The following is a 22,803-nucleotide window of genomic DNA, read 5'->3' as shown; positions in this document are numbered from 1 at the left end:
CAATTAAAACACTGAGTATACATAACAAAAGAGAGAACAACAACTCTCCACAAGTCACATACATAGGAAAACCTATCAGAATAATACCTGATTTCTCAATGGAAACTCAGAAAGCCATAAAAGCCTAGAGGAATGCACTCCAAGTTCTAAAAGACAGAGCACCATTGCAAAACTAGACTACTTTTACCAGCAAAACTATCTACCATAGCTGGCAGACTATTGTAACCAGCAAAACTATCTACCATGGCTGACAGACTCCTGTAACCAGCAAAACTATCTACCATAGCTGACAGACGCATGTAACCAGCAAAACTATCTACCATAGCTGACAGAGAAAGAAAAACGTCCACGATCCAAACAGCCTATAAAAATTCATACCCAACTACAACAAAAACACTAAGCAAAATATTGGAAGCAATGCTTTGAACTAAAGAGAGGAATAATAAAGCCAAGAGACCTTGAGGGGCAGGGTGAGATTGAGGAGAGACAAAATACAACTAAGAACACAAACCAGCAAAAAAGATCAAGGTGACTAAAATATACATACACCTTTCAATAATAACTTAATATTATTGGCCTCAAGTCACCAATCAAAAGAAACAGACAAGCTTGGATTAAGAAACAATCCATCTATGTGTTGTTTAGAAGAAATTCATTTTAGCATTAAAGATAGAGATGACCTTAAAGTAAAAGGAGAGAAAAAAATATTCCAAGCAAAAAATGGGATAAAGGAGCAAGCAGGTACTGCTATCCTAATATCTGAGAAAATCAACTTCGAACAAAAACTAATCAGAAGGGACAGAGGAGGATAGAGGGAGGTCAACACAGAAGGACAGAGGAAGGGGTAAGATAAAGGAATCATATTTTATATTTACCTAAAATCATACACAAAACATGTATGTGTATGTACATATATACATATGCGCGTGCACACACACACACCCACACACACAGCTTCCCACAAGACATAAATTAAAAAGGACTCTAGTACTAGGAATGAGAAACCTCCTACAATGGTTGGACAGGGAGTACAGGTGACTCCCCAAACACATATAGACTACTGATACAGTCCTTGGTTTTCTCTCTGGGTTGAGGCTGGAAGTAGTCCCCTCCTGATAAAGACACTGCTCACTTAGGACACAGAAGTTGGATATTTTGAGATGGATCTGACCTGAAAGCCTCTTCCGTGCGGTCTAGCTTTCAAAGTTTCAGAAAATACTATGAAAGCTGCAAAGGAAGCAATTAAGCAGTCCTATCCAGCTGCATGACACCTATGAGCCATGACAATTACCAGTATGGCAAGATATGCATAAAGGAGCAGTAAAGAGCATTTACATGTCAGTGATGATCAACAACTATCTAACTGGACCTAAGGCACAAGCAGGAAATCACGCCTAGTACCTAGCCAATTTCCCTTAACTAGTGAAATCATGGACCTTAGACCATCCACTTTGCCAGACAAGTATAATTCCTTATTACATTCTGAATCTTATCCTTATACCAACAGATAAGTGTAAAGCCGCCCCTCACGAAAGAAGCCTTTCCTCACAGCAGATGGAGAGCATCACAGAAAACTTTAACTGGACACAAGGGAGAGACCAATGGAGCATGGGAAACCAAGTACCAACTAATATGTCTACACTATGGCTCCTAGATCAGGGACCACTGCACAAGAGAAGATGGAAGATCACAAAGCCAAAATACCAGACTCTGACAATCCATTGTGAAACAGTTTCTCCTAGAAATAGCTGGATAAGTAATACTGGAACAATGGCAATATAAATATAGACATGTTACAATGGAAGGGAGCAATTTTACAAAGATCCCACTCCTAGATAAAGAACTACTATAGCAAACTAATGACTGCTGGATGAAGAATGAGACTCTCTCAAGAACGAGCCCCCTTTTTGGTTGTTCAATGCAGGGTAGTTAGCCCAGAAACCATAAACACACAAGCAACAAAAATGGACTCAGCAGGTTGTATTTATATTTGTGTACATGTACACGTGTGTACATACATACACACATATATGTAACAATAATAAAGAAAAAGAGGATATCAACTTGGGGTGGGGTGGGAGGGCCTGGAGGAAGGGTACGTGGAAGATACTGGAGGGAGGATAGGAAAGGTGGAAAGTGATATAATTATCCTTCAATTAAAAACATTTTTAAAAAAGAAAAGTAAATTGGGAATAGGGGAAGAATTTACGTAGATCTTGACGATGGTTAAGAAATGGCACCCAGAGTATGGTTCAGATAGTATACTGGTCAAGAAAGGGGAGAGCTTGAAGAAGAAGACAGGGAATAACTAGTCAGAATTACAGGAAATGGTGTAAGGAAGAGCTTAACTGCTTTAAAACAGAAATATATTAGTTTGTCAAGTTTCTGGCTCCTTTAATTAAGAAGGGAATCCCATTTTCATCTAATACTAAAGGTTTCCAGGGAAGTTAAATGAATTAAGTATTAAAAAAAAAAGAACTTTAGTAAAACTATAGTTTACTATTATTAGTCAAACTAATTTATTAATACTTGCCTGTTTTGTGTGTACGATAAAGCTCATTTTATTTTCCATACTATGGATTTGAAAACAAGTACCAGCGTCTCCCAGCTGCCACGTAAAGCAACAATACTTAAGACTGATGAGTAATGCCTGCAACAGAATTAGAAATTATTATGCTAAAATAGAGCTAACGGTAACATTTACTCAGGCATGCCTTGTTAAATCCTACTTCTTGGGAGGTAGAAGCTGAAGGTCAGAAATTCAGGGTTATCCTGGACTAACAGTTAAGAGACCAGCTATATGAGACTCTTGTCTCAGAATGCTAACAATCGTCCTAAACGAGAAATGCAACAACACTATCACTTACGTGTTTATAATTATCATTAAATGTAACTGTTCTGGATATCATTTTCTTAAAGTCTCTTTACAGAACCCACACCAACTTCACAGAGCCTGAAGGACCCACAAGGCCAACTCCAGAGACTACCATGAACAATAACAGTGCTTGTATCAAACTAACAAACATTCTTATAGACGCCCATTCTCAGTGACTTGGAGCATAGTCAAACAAGCTCTTATTTTATGCAGGTTAAAAATTAATATATTCAGTACCTTTCATGAATATATATACAGTACTTTTAATTCTGAAAATTACAGTGGGACTTCTAGGATGACCTCAGCAATTTCATTACACTGAATATAAGTGCACTGATTTGGTATTATTTATTGTAGAAATAAGAAAAACAAATATTAGAAATATATTCTTTTTAAATTCCATAGAAATATTTAAGAAACAATGTTAGGGTAAGCTATAACTTTACTAAAAGTGCTATACTTACGTAGGCATTCAACACATTTTTTTCTTATTTCTAAAAGCCTGTTTTTGTTGACATGTAGAACTTAGATATATGAAGTATAGTACGATATTCTTTCATCATATGTAGGTATATGTATATATCATATATATGTATATCCTTTATGCATATCATATATCATTCATATATGTATGATATCTGTATAAATATATGTGTTGTAAAATCCAACTTTGTAAGATATGTGAAAATGGCTATTTAGTAAGGTATAGACTGAAACCAATGAAAGCACAGTAGAAAATTAAAATTAGTACACCTAATCACCTGAATTATTTTTTAAATTAAAGCTAAAAATAAGCCCTTTTATAAGTCTAAAAAAAAAAAAAAAAGAAAAGAAAAGAAAAAGAAAGGAAAAGGAGAAAACAGGTTCAGGTAGCAAGTCTCAATTTTATGGAGATCAGATTTCCAATAAAAATACAACTGACCCCATACCTTAAAATAAAATGTGCTGTTAGAGAACTACATGCAATGAAGAAAGGATTCTTAAGACCCAAGACAAGGGTCCACATGGTCTTTTGATGTTATCAGACTTCTCCAGAAGGAAAAAGCTGCCATTGTAAAACGGCAAAACCTACAATTGTCAAGAAGCTAAGAAACAAGAGTAAAATGAATGAAGAAGTCATAAATGAAAGGGTTAGCTGGAAACAGCAAAAGGGAAGGCAGCAGAGTGAGAAGACATGGCAGCAGTGATGAAAACAATGTGCTCTGCAGAACGGCATGTGTGCACAAACTCAATTCTGCATGGATGAATACTGCTATTTAATAAAATCAACGACACGGGAACAAACATTGTTCACCACACCGGAAACACTGAGTAACAACACAGTTCATTTTATATGAGTAGAACAGACCAGTCTCTGATGAACTGTATTTTCTGATGGACTGCTTCCACGACTTCAAAGAGAAAGAAGACAGAAGATAATTGACATTAAAAAAAAAAAAAACCCAAAAATGCTGCTAGTTCTAGTTTCTCCAGAGAATCCATTTCTAAAGGACATGATGACTAAAAAAATACAATCATCTTAGATCTTTCAAAGGTAGCTTAGGAGCAAAAACATGCTTCCTCTTTGGCTCAATCACCTTTTTGTATACCTAAGGATAACACTGCCAGTTATATTTTTATCTGTTCACTTATTTTTAAGATTTATTTTTTATTTGTGTGTGTGTGTCTTCTGCAAGAACAGTAAGTGCTCTTAACCTGAGCCATCTCTCTAGCCCTCTACTTAGAAATTGAGTATCTTATTCTGAAAAAGAAGTCTGTCAACTAATAACTAATTCTTTTGCCTGAATTTTCAATTATCCAACTCCTGCATCAGAATATTATTAAAATATAAAATGTTGCATTAGATTGCTAATTCATCAGTCCATCATTGGAATGCTTTATAAAACATTTTACTGTTATTCAAACTTGAAATGCTACCAAAAGCCAAACCCTACAAGCTCAGAGAACCAGTGGTGTCATATTCACAGCACTATCATCCAGTTCTACCAGGAGGGGTCTGTGAACACAGGTACACAATTAGCAGACAAAAAACATCTGCAAACAATGCATTTTTCTCATTTTCTTTTCTCTTCTTTCTTTTTGTAGGTGTGTGGCTCTGAATGCACATGGAGTCCAGAAGTCAGTGCTGAGTCGCTTCCTCAGACTCCGGTTGCCTTATCTTTTAACATAGGGTCTCCTCCCACTGAACCTGTAAGCTCTTTTACTAGACTGCAGAGCCCCGAGCTTCAGGGATCCACTTGTTCTTACTCACTGAGCACTGGGGTTACCAACAGGCACTATAGTGGCCAGCTTTTCATTTCTTTTAAACAAGCTTAGTTCACAGAAATAGAAAAATGGCCACAAACCACACAGCAGTAGTCTATGTGTTTATAAACCAGTTTTAACAGAAATAAGCAATACCCAGAAGCAAGCAGTAAGGAATTTCAAGAAATCAAACTCTATGTCAAGTATGAAAATCTGTTATTCTGCCCTTTGTTTGTATTGTATTCTCTAGATCCTCCCACATGTTAGCAGCACTGTAAGATAAATGTTGACTAAAAGGCTGATGGCAAGTTTACATGGATGACTATATGTAATCAGGTTACTCTAAGAAGAAACTCCAGAGCTGAAGAGGTGGCTCAGTGGATAAGAGCACTGATTGATCTTCCAGAGGACCCAGGTTCTATACCCAGCAACCACATGGCAGCTCACATCACAGCTGTCTGTAATTCTAGCTCAGGGGATCCAGCACTCTCTTCTGATCTCCTTGAGGACCAGGTACACATGAGGTACACAGACTTACACACAGGTAAATCACCCATACCCAAAACATAAAACTTAAAACAAAACAAAGACTCCACAATATGACACGAAGATGAGGAGAATAAAATTCATAAAACTTCCAAACTAAAATGTCCTTTGGAACATGATCTAACTTTGACAAATCTTAATAAGTGAGGCAAGATTTTTACCAGAGTACTATTATAAATTAGAAAGATGTTCATCCTGCCTAGATGTGTTGAGTATGTTAAAAATAACTGTCTCTGTATTGAGCCTAGAAAAATGGCCCATCAGTTATGAGCACTCTAGAGGACCTGGATTTGATTCTCAGCCTATAGCTGCTCACAACAACTTGTAACTCCAGCTCCAGGGTGTCTGACCCCTGTAGCCTCTGAGGGCAACTGCACTCACAAGAACATACTGTACGACACATAATTATGCTTATAACAGACACAAGAAAAATAAAAAATAAATGTAAGAACAAAGCTAAAAAAACTATCTAGTGAATGGTGATATTCCCTTCCACTGTAAATGTTTTTCTCAGAAGAGCCTCTTATAACTAATCTTAGTTTTCAGAGTAAACCCTTTTGTCACACACACACATTCAGAGTAAACCCTTTTGTCACACACACACATTCAGAGTAAACCCTTTTGTCACACACACACATTCAGAGTAAACCCTTTTGTCACACATACACATTCAGAGTAAACCCTTTTGTCACACACACACATTCAGAGTAAACCCTTTTGTCACACACACACATTCAGAGTAAACCCTTTTGTCACACACACACATTCAGAGTAAACCCTTTTGTCACACACACACATTCAGAGTAAACCCTTTTGTCACACACACACATTCAGAGTAAACCCTTTTGTCACACATACACATTCAGAGTAAACCCTTTTGTCACACACACACATTCAGAGTAAACCCTTTTGTCACACACACACATTCAGAGTAAACCCTTTTGTCACACACACACATTCAGAGTAAACCCTTTTGTCACACACACACATTCAGAGTAAACCCTTTTGTCACACACTACACATTCAGAGTAAACCCTTTTGTCACACGCTACACATTCAGAGTAAACCCTTTTGTCACACACACACATTCAGAGTAAACCCTTTTGTCACACACACACACACATTCAGAGTAAACCCTTTTGTCACACACACACATTTCTTTCTTGGGTCTGGAGTCCTCCCACACTGCCTGCTTCTAATTGCTCTTCCTATGTGCTTTAGGTTAGGCTAGCTTTAGAGTCATACACAGCTTCCTACCTTAAACCCACAGATGCTGGGATTATAGATGAATGCTACTATGTTAGGGTAAGTGTTACTTTCCCTCTGTGTGAGGAAAAATGAGAATCCGGGCAGTTTATAACTCAGAAGAGGCCGTCACAGGAACTTGACCATTCGGTGTCATAATCTCAGGCTTTGACAACTGTCAGAAACAAGTACCTGTTGTTTATAAGTCATCCGCTCTATGGCAGCTTTGTTTTTTTTTTTTTTTATAGAAGGCTATAAAACAGATGCATAATGAAAAGTGTCTTTTAATTTGATTTTGAAATGATTTGTCTCCTGTCTCTAAAGAGATAGAATCTAAATAGATTCTATTTTTTTTTAAATGAAATATGTGTGAGACATGTAGTGGTGCATGCCTAGCATTGAGGCAGCTAAGTGAGGCAAATCTCTGGGCGTTCAAGGCCAGCCTGGTCTACACAGTGAGTTCCAGCATGCCGGAGCTACAGAATAAGAACCTGTCTCAAAAAACAAAAATTATCTTATAGAAATAAATCTGCATTTATACAAAGATATTCTTCAACTCCCACAATTTTTACAGCAATATTAGCACACTGAAAAGTTCAGCACCCTTTTCACATAAATGTAACATTAAAAACATCATTTTAACCCAAATACTATTTATTATATTGTATGGACAGTAAGTATTACAAATGCAAAAATATATTACAGTTGATGTATATATTGTAATTAATGCCATTTCTAGATTCTTCAAGGAAGACGGCAAAGCTATTCTAAATAATACATGCTATAACTACTCCAAAATAGCTTCAGAGCTACCTTAGTTTCCATGTTTAGGAGATGCAGCCCTTTTATGTTCACGCCCACATACACAGGGATGACCTTATGATTGCTGGGGCTTGCCTTTGTAAATATCTGTCCTGTGAAGAAGGCTGCTCCGTACGTAGGGATCTCCCAGCAGTTCTGTAGGAACATGCGCTGCAGGTGGTGCATTTCCTTACTGACGCCCTCACTCAGACTCAGATTCTGAAAACAGAGTGAAGAGATGTGACCTCTTAATAAAGCAAACAGGTTAACTAGCCATTTCTAAAATCAATGTCCCCGAACAAGAATGAAGTTACGGTAGATTATCCCAAGTGAATTTTTTCACTTGTTGACTTAATATTAAAAATAAACTAGCTAAGATCCACAGTGTTCTCTATTCTACTAGGACTGTAAATGCAATGGGTAAGGACAGTACATTACTTCAGCTCTAACTCTAACCTTTACCAGAGTATTCAACACACAGAAAGCACACAGAAAAAGGCTGTACTCCTAAAAATAAACACATCTTGCTATTTTCAGTTTCAGGCACTGTGAACTAGAAAATTAATTTTTTTTTGCATTTTTTTTAAATTGGGTATTTATTTCATTTACATTTCCAATGCTATCCCAAAAGTCCCTCACACGTTCCCCCACCCACCCACTCCCACTTCTTGGCCCTGGCGTTCCCCTGTACTGGGGCATATAAAGTTTGCACGACCAACGGGCCTCTCTTTCCACTGATGGCCGACTAGGCCATTTTCTGATTCATATGCAGCTAGAGACACGAGCTCCAGGGGGGTACTGGTTAGTTCATATTGTTGTTCCACCTATAGGATTGCAGATCCCTTTAGCTCCTTGGGTACTTTCTCCAGCTCCTCCATTGGGAGCCCTGTGATGCATCCAATAGCTGACTGTGAGCATCCACTTCTGTGTTTGCTAGGCCCTGGCATAGCCTCACAAGAGACAGCTATATCAGGGTCCTTTCAGCAAAATCTTGCTAGTGTATGCAATGGTGTCAGCGTTTGGAGGCTGATTATGGGATGGATCCCCGGATATGGCAGTCTCTAGATGGTCCATCCTTTTGTCTCAGCTCCAAACTATGTCTCTGTAACTCCTTCCATGGGTGTTTTGTTCCCAATTCTAAGAAGGGGCAAAGTGTTCACACTTTGGTCTTCATTCTTCTTGAGTTTCATGCGTTTAGCAAACTGTATCTTATATCTTGGGTATCCTAAGTTTCTGGGCTAATATCCACTTATCAGTGAGTACATGTTGTGTGAGTTCCTTTGTGATTGGGTTACCTCACTCAGGATGAGGCCCTGCAGGTCCATCCATTTGCCTAAGAATTTCATAAATTCATTCTTTTTAATAGCTGAGCAGTACTTCATTGTGTAAATGTACCACATAGAAAATTAATTTTTAATCCCAGGATTTTAAATTAGTGTTTAAAACATTATAACACTAATACAAACAGCTACAGTCACCTCCATTTCTGTGGGGCAGCTTACCTTGTACTCATGGAGTATTCGGTTTATCCAGTGAGGCGCCTTACTTTTCAGTTTAGTAATAGGTACGATGGATTTCAGATTTTCTTCACTGGAAGTACACATGCCTTAAATAAGTCATCTTTAGTAGCTAAAGTACAATAATCCTTCTGTCACAAATGGCACCAAATAATGGAAATTTTAAGCTGAATATGATGTTTTAAAACAAAATGTTCCAAAATCTTAATATTATCAGCTTAATATTTCCTTCTTCAATAACCAGAAAATATTTTCAAAAGTTGAAAGATCACATTAAAAAAACTTTAGCCATGCTAAAACCTGTATTTCCTCTCAAGGATTAAATATCAAACAATTTTATATGGTGGGATTCTTAAATATCTGACTTATAAGTTTTCTTTTATTAAGAAAAAGTTTTAGTAAACTTAAACACAAAATAAACAAAGAAAAATCATAAGGGGAAATTATATCAAGTACAATATATATAAGTAAAACTTTGAAATGTTTTACAAACCAAAAACCAATAAATGCTTTAGAATAGTTTTTTTTTCTTTTACTTAATGTTTTGCATTATTTAATACTAAACCAATGTATAAACAGTCTGTCTGTCTGTCTGTCTGTCTGTCTGTCTGTCTGAGACAAGGTCTTCCTATACAGCCCAGGCTGGTCTGACTTACGGTCCTTTTTCCGGTCTTAGTCTCATTGATTATGAGCAGGTGCCACCGTATCTGGCTAGCAATGCATAAACACTTTGCAGTAATATTAAAACTGTGTTGGTTAAAGAGAATCTTGAGCATTTGAAAAACCATGCATTGTATTAAATACTTACTTTAAGAAACCTTGTTTGTGCTTTTTACTCTCATAATTCCCATAAACTATTTGTAACAGTAGACTTGCCAGTGTTATCAGTTTAGCATCAGGAGCTGTATAAAAGCCCTTCAGTAAATTATATCTGGCTTCATCAAAGAGAATAAGAATAGCTAGTGGGTCTTCAATCTTAAAAGGAAGAAAATATAACTTGGTTATTAAGCTACAATTTACTTTACAAACCTTTTATACAACTTTTTCTTACCCAATATAACAAGCTACAACTATGTAACTATGTGTGTATGCTGTGTGTATATGCTATTGCTATACTAGAGCAGGGGTTAACAAGCATTTTTTCTAAAAGCCATACAACAATACTTTAAGTCATATAATTTATGAGTCACATAATCTGTTATAAGTATTACAGCATGAAAGCATCAACTTTTATATAGATATGGAAACCTGAAATAAATCTTCACATGTGAACTATTGTTTTTAAGCTACTAATGCTCTATAAAAACTCTTCAGTGTACAGGCTGCATGAGAATAGGCAGCAAGCAGGGTGTGGCCATAGGTGGCATACAATTTGCCTATCTATAAGTATGATCACAGTTTATGCTGTTAAAAAGTTATAGCACGTTTATCTAAATCTTTAAATTCATAAAACATTTTTCTATTATCTATGCTTTTCAAAATCTTAAAAGATAAAATGTGTCAATCCTTATGTACTGGCTATTTTTGTGTCAACTTGACACAGCTGGAGTTATCACAGAGAAAGGAGCTTCAGTTGAGGAAATGCCTCCATGAGATCCAACTGTAAGGCATTTTCTCAATTAGTGATCAAGGGGGAAAGGCCCCTTGTGGGTGGAACCATCTCTGGGCTGGTAGTCTTGGTTCTATAAGAGAGCAGGCTGAGCAAGGCAGGGGAGGCAAGCCAGTAAAGAACATCCCTCCATGGCCTTTGCATCAGCTCCTGCTCCCTGACCTGTTTGAGTTCCAGTCCTGACTTCCTTTGGTGATGAACAGCAGCATGGAAGTGTAAGCCGAATAAACCCTTTCCTCCCCAACTTGCTTCTTGGTCATGATGTTTGTGCAGGAATAGAAACCCCGACTAAGACAAATTGGTACCAGCAGAGTGGGGTATTCCTGTGACAACCTGACCACGTTTTGGGGAGGACTGTGGAAGGATTTTGGAACTTTGGGCTTGAAGATCCATTCTTTGTTAAGAGCTCTTTCAGATGTTGTATAGGAGCTTGGAAGATAATGCTGAGAACAGTGCAGAAGATGGAGGCCTGTTTTGTGAAATTTCAGAGGGAAAATTAAAGACTCTCTTCAGGGCCATTGCTGTTTTTATTGTGAAGATTTTGTAGTTCTGGTTAGCTGGGGCTGAAGAATCAGCTGTGATTAACAAGGTACCAGAACTACTAAAGCAAAAACTTTGCATTACTGGGACTATTGATGCTGGTTAGCTGGAGCTAAGAAATTAGCGGTGATTAAGAAGAGACCAGCATCGTTGAGGTGACATCTTCTGGGAAGTGTTTTCTGAAAGCACAAAGAGGCTGTGTTCCAGAGATAGCCAAGGTTGTACTCCTTCTGCAGCAGGACTTGGTAATGTGTAAGGGTCACCCAGGTGGTACTGGTTTTGAAGGCATGAAGGGGTCACACAGCAGCTCAGGCTCGGCACTGTGAGAGGCCATGGAAGTCCATTGGTGAAGGTGCAGCCCCAGTTGTAATTGAAGGCCCAGGACTCAAGGGGTCACGCAGTGTTTTGGAGATGCCAGTACCACGAGATGACCACCAAGAGCAGCAGCAGCAGTGGAGTACAGGCATCTGGAGCCCAGAGGACGACGTGTGTGCTACAAAGGGCATGGCTGGAGAAGTGACCCAAGCCCTTGGAGGAGCCCAGAAGATCGTGAGTTGGATCCCAGACGTTGGACGGTTGGAGATTGATTTTTGCTTTGATTGTGACTGTGCCCTGATATTTTCCCTCTTGAAGGAAGAAACTGTTTTAGTGGAGCCCACAGTTAAGAGACTTTTAATTGTAAAAAGACTTTGGATTTTAAAAGTGATGGATATTTTAATGAGATTGAAAATTTAAGAATATGTAAAGACTGTGGGACTTTTAAAGTTATTTAGATCTTGGGGATGAATAAGAATGTAAGGGTTGAGGCTTACTAGTTGATGTGCTTGTGTGTCAAGTTGACAAGGGGTCAATTGTACTGGCTATTTTTGTGTCAACTTGACACAGCTGGAGTTATCACAGAGAAAGGAGCTTCAGTTGAGGAAATGCCTCCATGAGATCCAACTGTAAGGCATTTTCTCAATTAGTGATCAAGGGGGAAAGGCCCCTTGTGGGTGGGACCATCCCTGGGCTGGTAGTCTTGGGTTCTATAAGAGAGTAGGCTGAGCAAGCCAGGGGAGGCAAGCCAATAAAGAACATCCCTCCATGGCCTCTGCATCAGCTCCTGCTTTCTGACCTGCTAGAGTTCCAGTCCTGACTTCCTTTGGTGATGAACAGCAATATGGAAGTGTAAGCCAAATAAACCCTTTCCTCCCCAACTTGCTTCTTGGTCATGATGTTTGTGCAGGAATAGAAACCCTGACTAAAACACCTTAGAAGGGCAATGAGGTTGAAATAAGCTTCTTTAAGGCAAACACTTATTTATACTTTCAAATACATTAAAGGAAGAGTATAGTATTTTCTTACATTTAAACAACTTATCTAATAGGATTAATATTGACAATGTTAGACTATACATATATTTCTACTCAGAAATAATAATTATAGTCTGAGTATTTCTAAATATAAGTCATAACACCAAGTCTTTATGGTTGAAAGATCCTGATAAACCAAATAAAACATTTTTTTAGCTTATAATACTTTATCCACACAATCCTTAAAAAAAAAATTCCACTTCCCCTATGAAACACAACAAAACCACACCACAGAAACAGATTTCTCTGTTAAAAAAAAATATATATATATATATATGACAAGACCATTCTAATTTAAAAGACACTAATAGGTACCAAATACAAAGTATGAACATTGACTAGATCCTGCAGGTGAGAGCTTATAAAGAATTTCTGAAATAACTGGGGAAAAATGTTAATTTGGACACCAGATATTATTATGGAAACTTAATTTTAAGTTAAAAAGCCTTTATGGATAGGATCAGAGGTGAGGATGACTCAACATCTGTCCCAACACCACAGGGAGTAACTGGGACCTGCTGGATCCAAGGACACAGGACTGCCACCCAACCAGTAGCACAGATTCCTTCCAGTCTGGGTTGGTGCCCTGAGCAGACCTTGGGCCTGAACTCTGCAGCCAGTCCTACAACACCCAGAGGAAGGTCCACTCCCAGACACTCTAACATACCCGGGATCCCAGGATCCCAGGGGCTTGGTCACACCAGAATCTCAGGGTCCCCAGAGGCAGTTTTACTCCCAGGAGCTCTGACATAACCAGGATCTCAGGATCACAGAATCACAGGATCCCAGAGACAGCTGGACTCTGAGTTCTGACATGACAGGGATCACAGGAAGGACAGGCTCCAGTCAGATATAGCAAGGACAGGTAACACTAGCGAGAACCAGATGGCAGGAGACAAGCATAAGAACGTAAGCAACAGAAACCAAGGTTACTTGTCATCATCAGAACCCAATTCTCCCACCATAGCAAATCCTGGATACGCCATCACATCAGAAAAGATTTGGATCTAAAAATCACTTCTCACGATGATGATAGAGGACTTTAAGAAGGACATAAATAACTCCCTTAAAGAAATACAGGAGAACACTGGTAAACAGCTAGAAGCCCTTAAAGAGGAAACACAAAAATCCCTTAAAGAATTACAAGAAAACACAACCAAACAGGAGAAGGAAATGAACAAAACCATCTAAGATCTAAAAATGGAAATAGAAACAACAAAGAAATCACAAAGGGAGGCAACCCTGGAGATAGAAAACCTAGAAAAGAGATCAGGAGTCATAGATGCAGGCATCACCAACAGAATACAAGAGATAGAAGAGAGAATCTCAGGTGCAGAAGATACCATAGAAAACATTGACACAACACTCAAAGAAAATGGAAAATGCAAAAAGGTCCTAAGCCAAAACATCCAGGAAATCCAGGAAACAATGAGAAGACCAAACCTAAGGATTATAGGTATAGAAGAGAGCAAAGATTCCCAACTTAAAGGGCCAGTAAATATCTTCAACAAAAGAAGATAGCCACACAAACATGATTCCATCTCTAACAACAAAAATAACAGGAAGTAGCAATTACTTTTCCTTAATATCTCTTAACATCAATGGACTCAATCCCCCCAAAAAAGACATAGACTAATAGACTGTATATGTAATCAGGACCCAGCATTTTGCTGCATACAGGAAACACACCTCAGTGACAAAGGCAGACACTACCTCAGAGTAAAAGGCTGGAAAACAATTTTCCAAGCAAATGGTCCCAAGAGATAAGCGGGAGTAGCCATTCTAATATCGAACAAAATTGACTCAATAGAAACAGCTGTATAAAAGCTGGGGGTCATAAGACAGATGCACTTAGCACTCAAAATGAGCAGAATGCATAGAAACAAACACTTATCTAAGACTAATTGGCTATTCTGGGTATTTTGTTGTTCCATACCAATTTGAGGATTTTCTTTTTATTTATATGAAGAATGAGATGAGGATGTTGATTGTGATTTCATTGAATCAGTAAATAGTTTTGGTAGGAAGGTCTTTTTTCACAATGTTAATTCTACCACGCTATATGCTTGGGAGGTCTTCAAATTCTAAGTATGTTTCTTAATATCTTTCTTCATATATTTAAAGATTTCATTGAAGAGGGTTTTTTTTAACCTCTTTTGTAATGTATATTCTAGATATTTTATTTGAGAAACTGGGAAGAGGAGCGTGTCCACGATATCTCTCTCTCTCAGCATGCTTGTTACTCATACTCAGTATAAGACTGGTAAATTTAATAAGTCAATTATGTATCATAACACTTTGCTGAAATTATTTCTACAATTTTTTCTATTATTTTCTATTATTTCTATTATCTATTATTTTTTCTATTTTTTCTACAATTTTCTAGTCAAATTTTGGGAACATTGGCTATAATATAATCAATTGAAAATAATTGGACTTAATATTTTCCCATTTGTATCCCTTCTCTTGCCTTATTGCTCCAGCTAATGCTTCAACCACATTATGGATGAGCAATAGGGACAGTGGGCAGTCCTCTCCCATTCCTGATTTTAATGGGGCTTATTAATGGTTTTATTCATTTAGGATGATATTGGCCATGAGTTTGTCATATGTTTCCTACAGTCCTACTTGTTCTAGGGCTTTTATTAAGAATGCATGTTGAGTGATCTATTGGATGGAACACAGGGCCCCCATTGGAGGAGTTAGAGAAAGTACCCAAGGAGCTGAAGGGATCTGCAGCCCTATAGGTGGAACAACAATATGAACTAACCAGTACCCCCAGAGCTGTGTCTCTAGCTGCATATGTAGCAGAAGATGGCCTAGTCGGCCATCACTGGGAGGAGAGGCCCTTGGGCTTGCGAAGATTATATGCCCCAGTAGAGGGGAACGCCAGGGCCAGGAGGCAGGAGTATGTGGGTTGGGAAGCAGGGCGGGGAGACGGTATAGGGGACTTTTAGGATAGCATTTGAAATGTAAATGAAGAAAATATCTAATAAATAAAAATCATGTAGGAAAAAAAAGAATGCATGTTGAATCTCACCAAAGACTTTTTTCTTTTTTTCTTTCCACCGAGATGATCAAACGATTCTTGTATTTTTTTGTCCATGTATTTGGTTTATTACATTTATTTCTTATATATGTTACAAAAATAAAAAATGAAATCAATAAAAAAAAGGTTATATAAAGTTTTAGAAAACAAAACAAAACAAAACAAAACAAAAAGCCTTTGTGGTATGTCCTCATTTTTGTGCCCTCTTCTGACCTGTACAGTCAAAAGGCCTACAAGTTGTGGAAGGCACACATACAGGCAAAATACCACATAAAAATGAGATGAAGAAAAGTAGTAAATATACATTAGCAATAAGTGGACCCAACAAATAATACAAAGTGTTAATTATATTGCTTTTTAAACCTACTTTTGCTTTTTTAATTTCTTAAATGAGATGTTGGGGAAAGGCTGCACAAATGTTATTTTTATACTAAAGACTGCCTTGGTAGATTTGAAGAATTTGAGTAGACAGTCACAGTAATTCTTTTTTTTTTAGTATGTTAAGTTAGTTTTAATCAATGGCTATTTTCTAATGAAATCAGGTTGTTTTCATCTTAAAATAATGATGCCAAGCAATAAATGCAATTCTCCTATTTTTCAGAGTATAGATATGAATTCTCAGTTATATGAATTAAAGGACAAAGATACTTTATCGTATGACATTTGATGAAGACTTGCTTTCCTTTATGCATATACTCTTCTAACCATGAAATTTAATATCAATGATCTTTATTGTTCCTCTCCTCTCCCAGACAACTTTCAAAATATTTCATGAGTCACGAAGATAGACTAAGTATGCTTAGATTACTTACAGATTGTGTTTTAAAATTCAACACATTTATTAATTACATTTAAAAAATGTAATGTATACAACATACAAGTTGCCATTTTAATCCTTCATAAGTAAATAATCTAATGGCATTAGTTGTACTTTCAGTGTTGGGCTATGCCCTCCCCACAGTTCACTTGGTCTGAGCGGGGTGCTTGCTGCACAGCAGCAGAGTGCATGATTAGCTGTAAGGTCAGTCCTCAGAACTCATCAAAGAAAACACAACAAATCTCCCTAGAGCCCAGCACAAGAGGTTTTGCTAATATTCTTTTGTAGAAATAGTTATGGATAGTATTAACTTAATTTTTTCACAATATTATGTGACCTAGCAACTGTTCTGTTAGATTTTCAATTATTTATAAATACTATTAGGCTATCGTTCCTTGTCTGCTATAATCTCTCACTTAGGTTTCTTCTTTCAAGTTTAAACTCTGCTCTTAAGAATGGTTGCCTTCTCACTGCTTAGGACAGCACTATTGCACCCCTTTTGCAAAAACTCTATTCTTTACTCAAATTTTATAGGCTTTTCTTTTTTATCCTGTCCTTTCCTATACATTCTTTGAAATTCACAAAGCTGATTTCTATTCTAAAAAATGTTAATTTCTGTATAAGCCATCTCTCTGATTGCTTATTTTCTTTATTATGGCCTCCTTACTCTCATTTCTGTTTTCAAAAGGAAAAAAAATGAATTTGCTAAAGTAATAAAAGTAAAAGAAAAAAAACTACCAACCAGAATTTTGTATATAGACCAACTGAAATTCCCCCTTACAATAGAATATAAAGATTTAACAGAAAAAGGAAATAAATATCCCTTGTACAGGAGGAACAGCACACTTCCTAGTAGATCCTGCAGATCCTGTGGATTCAAATAACAAAATAAGGCTTCAAGCAAACCTTTTTCTCAACTTCTAAAGGAAGTCCCACATCTCTTCTTAGGAAAAGCTGTGGTGTTTCTCTTTGTGGATCCAAATTAGTCAATTCAGCAAGTATTTCTGGCCAGTCATGAACTTGTTGCAAGGGTTTATGATAAGGCTTGAACTGAAGACCTGAAAAAGAGCTGTCCTTTATAAATACTGTAAAATAAATCCACTATATCAATGCATAGAAACCTTACATTAAACTATATGCATCTAAGTATCAAACAGTTTATAGATCTAAATTTAAATCAAAGTTCAACAATTATTACTACCCAAATTGTGGATACGTCCCTGTTTTGTTTTGTTTTTTTGTTTGTTTGTTTGGTTGGTTTTGGTTTTGGTTTTCGAGACAAGGTTTCTCTGTATAGCCCGGGCTGTCCTGGAACTCACTTTATAGACCAGGCTGGCCTCGAACTCAAAAATCCACCGGCCTCTGCCTCCCGAGTGCTAGGACTAAAGGTGTGCGCCACCACGCCCGGCACATCCCTGTTTTTAAGGACATAATTATACGAGCATTTCTTGGGAGCTACGTATGAGGGCACAAGACTATAATCCCAGTACTTAGAGGTGAATATTAAGAACACCACAAGTTCAAGTTTATCCTCAGCGAAATAGCAAGTGTGAGGCCAGCCTGAGTCATGTGAAATAAAACAAAAGTAGACTATGGGCTGGAGAGACGGTTTTGTGGTTAAGAGCATTGGATGTTCTTCCAAAGAACTTAGGTTTAATTTTAAGCATACACATGGTGGCTCAAAACCATCTACAACTCTAGTCCAAGGGATCCGACAAGTTTCCAACCTCTGCAGGAACCAGGCATGCCCATGGTGCACAGACAGACATGCAGGGAAAATACACATACAATAATAAAATAATTTTTAAAAAGTAAAGAATTTTTCTTGGGCTTAGGATGTGATCAATAGTATAGAATCTGGTAGTATTTAGAAAGACCTGGTTTTATAAATAGGACTAGAAAAAAAATTGTAGAAAATTTTCCAGCTAATTCTTAACACAAATCAAATGCATTAATGTACATTAAATCCTTGATTCCGTTGTGGTTTTACTTAATTATAAATAATTATGATTATTTGGTGCTAAACATATATTCAAAGATAATTACCATACAATTAATTATATTTTGCAAGTACTTACAGTAAACTTAGAAGGATAAATATACATTGATATTAAGTTGATTTTAAATAAGAAGTTCAACAGAAAACTAACATAAATATTTCACTTTGAGAGAAACACTGAAAATAAAGGCAAGATGTATGAATTTTACATTTAATAGCATTCAAACTAACTGTATTGTCAGAGAGAAAACCTCTGGTGTTTACTAATTTCAGCATGCTTTGAATGAAGCATTTCAGTTTGAACACTAATAATATGAAATATAGCTAAAAGTCAATAATAATTATTGCTATCCACAAGTTTCTTAATGCACGTTCAAAAAGGAGCAATGAGGTTTAAATAGTAAACTACTTCCCCCTCTCGAGTTTTCTTACTAAGATTTTCTGAACAGATCCAAATAGTGAAATATTGCTGAGTTTCCTGAGAGAGTCGCATTCCTTCCATTATCTGCTGTGCTGTGGTATTATTGCCATGCTTTAGTTCAACAGAACGGTATGATCCATCCATTCTGTAGATTCGAACTTTTTCATACTAGGAAAAAATATGAAAAGCCATGTAAGCCATCTAAAAATTCTATATCCTGAGCCTGAATAGACAGTTGAGTAGTCAAGAACACTTGCTGTTCATGTAGAGAATTGGAGTTTAATTCCCTACACCTATTTTGAGAGGTTCACAATCACTTGCAATTCCAGGTTGAGGGAATCCAATGCCATCTTATGGTCCCTGTAGATACTCACAAACACATGCAGACACATTCACATACACATTCAAAATAATTCAAGCACATGCAGACACATTCACATACACATTCAAAATAATTCAAGCACATGCAGACACATTCACATACACATTCAAAATAATTACATAAATACAGAAATGGATGCTCACAGTCACCCATTGGACTGAGCACAGGGTCCCTAATGAAGGAGTTAGAGAAAGGACACAAGGAGCTTAAGGGGTTTGCAGCCCAATAGGAAGAACACCCCCAGAGCTCCCAGGGACTAAACCACCAACCAAAGGGTACACATGGAGGGACCCATGTCTCCAGCCTCATATGTAGCAGAGGATGACCTTGTGGGACATCAATGAGAGGAGAGTCCCTTGGTCTTGAGAAGGCTCGATGCCCCAGTGTAGGGGAATGCCAGGACAGGGAAGCAGGGGTGGGTGGTTTAGTGAGCAAGTTAAGGGCAGGATGAGATGGGGTGGGGGGTTGGAGGTGAAGTGAGGAAAGGGGATAAAATTTACAATGTAAATAAAGAAAACATGTAATAAAAAAATAATTACATACCATAGAGGAACAAGATACTTTCTGCCCAACTTCATACTCTTCAGGGTATAGTGTTGAGGTTTGGTCTGTTGCTATGTATTGTAATGTAATGTAATGTTAAATTCTCTACCTGAAGGTCTAGGCCTACAAGTGAATTCTCATGTTTATAGAGTTTTGTTGTGCAAATCTTATTCCTTAATTTAAAACTATGGTTAAAAAACAAAACAAAACTGGCTACAGCCAATAACTGAAGGGGGTTACCTTGTTGAAGGGGTGGAAAAGAGAGAGGAGGAAAGAGAGTTCAAGAGAAGGAGAAGAACAAGAGGAGAGGAGGAAGCTGCCATGAGGGGAGATGGACCATGAGAACTTGGCCAGGAGAAATAGCCAGTATCTGGAATACACCACTGAGGAGGTAGTCAGGCTAGCAGTTAGAAGAGTAGATTAGGGATTATTTTTCCCCCACTCCCCATAATTATCAAAGCCAAATAAAATAAACCATAGACTGAGTCTCATCTATTTGTAAGCTAGTTGGGTATAAGTTTAATTTGGCTGTACTACAGCTTACATTTCTAACGTAGGAACTATCAAAACTTGCTCAAACAAGAACATGCTGACAATATTTTAAGATGATTATTTATATTGTTTGCACTTTCTAAAGTTTCTTCTAAATGTTCCATGGTCAAATTAAAGGGAAGATTAAAAAAAAATATATATATATGTTGGCTATTAAATTCTTCTAAGTGGGGCTGGAGAGATAGATCAGAGGTTAAAAGCACTGACTGCTCTTCCAGAGGTCTTGAGTTCAATTCCCAGCGACTACATGGTGGCTCACAGCCATCGGTAGTAGATAGGATCTGACGCCCTCTTCTGGAGTGTCTGAAGACAGCTACAGTGTACTCATATATATTAAATAAATAATACTAAAAAAATTCTAAGTGTATCATTTTAGAGTATTTAATATATAAAGTAAATGCCTCAGGAAATATAAACTTGGAATTAAATCAAAGAACTTCATGAGTCTAGTGGGCCACAAAAAATGTGTACCAGCAATAACTTACACTAAGAGAAATTTATAATGGAAGACTCTGAAAATACAAGTCATGAAATGCTGGATTTTGAGCTAGTTTCCTTCCTCAAGTTCATAAAGTCTTAAATAGCAGTAGCATTATCAGTACTGTGAATGTAAGATGATCTGAGTTTAACCTCTCAGCACCCACATAAAAGCTGGGAATGGCTACTTGTGTCTAATCCCTGAGTTGGCTAGACAGAGGAGTAAAGAGAGGAAGATCCTGGAAGCTAGACAAAATGGTGGGCTTTAGGTTTAGTGAGACCCTTTCTCAAAAAATAAAGGGACAAGTGATAAAGACTCCTAACATTATCCTCTGGTTTCCACATGTGCATAAACACACACACACACACACACACACATCCCTGCCTACCTACCTCTTTCACAAACCTAGGAAATCATCTATTTCACTTTTGTGAGAAGGAAAATGAGTTTCTTATACATCGACTTGCTGAAAATTATTAATGTATGGTGTATAATGCTGCTGTTTATAAATATAAATGTTTGGGGAGAATTTGAATCAATGAGCAGAACTATTTATAATAAACAGAATTAAGTACAATCACTCAGAACTTAGTATTTTGGTCAATGACAGAAGCAAACATCTAAAGGCATCACACATATCACACTATATGCCATATAGCCTAGGTTTATATAGCAGGTTATACAGTGGATATTGTCCAAATATACTCCATGGTGTTTGCACAATGCCAAAAAAAGTCTAATGATATGTGTCTTAATTACATCTGTCATATGAGATTATACTATGAATTAATCTTTTTAGTAAAGGGAATAAACCTAGGGTCTTTTGTAAACTATCAATTTCGGTAAGATATTTGGCTCTAACTATTCGGATAATACTTACTGGCTTGTTAATGGCTTCTTTCAACATTTTTGCAGCTTCTTCCCAGTTGTTTTGTTTGTTTTCTTCACAAACATTTAATGGGGATCTCCCTTGTTGATCTGTTATGTGCTAGAATGGAAGAAGGGATGAACAAAAAGACATTGCAAATCCACATGTTCTGAAAGCATGTTTTCCAATTAAAACTGCATAGAAATACTCTGTCAAAGATTGAGTAAATATTACCCATACTTAGAAAATACTATAACAAAAATTGGAAAAGCTCAAAAACTTAGCGCACTAATTAATAGGGTTATGTTTCTTGAAAGTTCAGTTATAGATTTAAGAAAGGTTTCCATGGTTTCATATATTTTTTTTTTTACCAAGTACTTGTTAGTAGAAAATTTTAGAAAATGGGTAAATGGTTTTCTTTCAGGACATGTTGGAGGAAATGCAATGTAGAGTGAATTTCATGTATATTCTGGAGATGGATATATGTAATGACTTTATAAACAATACATGTAGTAGATGCTCTGAACTGTGCATCTAAGTGGTTAAAATACTGCATTTTTTGTGAAGTGTACTTTATCAATAAAAACAATTAAAAACTTATGATGAGAGGCACAGTTAATACATAAGCTCTATAAAGTAAAATTTGTTTTAGTTGACCTGTTAAGTATGCAATTAAACATTTTTATCACTACTTACTAGTCGCTAAATATTAAAGTATAAAGACGAGAGAACACCTTACCCTGTCAATGTCTGGGTGAGTTAGGAGGATCTGTACTATCTCAGCATGCCCGCCTCCAGCAGCAAAGTGAAGCGGTGAGCTGAGCTGCCCATTTAAAAGGTTTGGATTGCACTTTCCTTTCTCTAATAATATGCGAGTGGCCTCAACTTTTCCATACCTATAAAAATAAATAATAAAATTTGCCTAAAAAAACAAGCCCCACCTGATATGGTAAAAAACATTCAAG

General features: G+C 37.1%; 1 protein-coding gene across 5 annotated transcripts in view; it reads right to left on the bottom strand.

The window, feature by feature from the left end:
• Nucleotides 1-22,803, bottom strand: part of Krit1 (KRIT1 ankyrin repeat containing) — a 40,333-nt gene that overhangs the window by 1,970 nt on the left and 15,560 nt on the right. For 4 of the 5 annotated variants that reach the window (XM_029477843.2, XM_085836402.1, XM_021161997.3 and 1 more), the window contains 8 exons: nt 22,578-22,734; nt 21,851-21,958; nt 19,027-19,183; nt 17,502-17,653; nt 10,037-10,203; nt 9,214-9,301; nt 7,724-7,930; nt 2,534-2,650 (listed from right to left, as the gene is read on the bottom strand). In XM_029477843.2, the coding sequence (XP_029333703.1) occupies nt 2,534-2,650; nt 7,724-7,930; nt 9,214-9,301; nt 10,037-10,203; nt 17,502-17,653; nt 19,027-19,183; nt 21,851-21,958; nt 22,578-22,734 (1,153 nt within the window). The remainder of the gene's footprint in view (nt 1-2,533; nt 2,651-7,723; nt 7,931-9,213; nt 9,302-10,036; nt 10,204-17,501; nt 17,654-19,026; nt 19,184-21,850; nt 21,959-22,577; nt 22,735-22,803) is intronic. The other variant, XM_085836403.1, reaches the window with a different exon arrangement.

Source organism: Mus caroli, unplaced genomic scaffold (genome assembly GCF_978045245.1).
Source record: "Mus caroli unplaced genomic scaffold, Mus_caroli_1 scaffold_4, whole genome shotgun sequence".
Lineage (NCBI taxonomy): Eukaryota > Metazoa > Chordata > Mammalia > Rodentia > Muridae > Mus > Mus caroli.
Note: the sequence above shows the minus strand (reverse complement) of the source record. Positions and strands in the feature narration are given on the sequence as shown.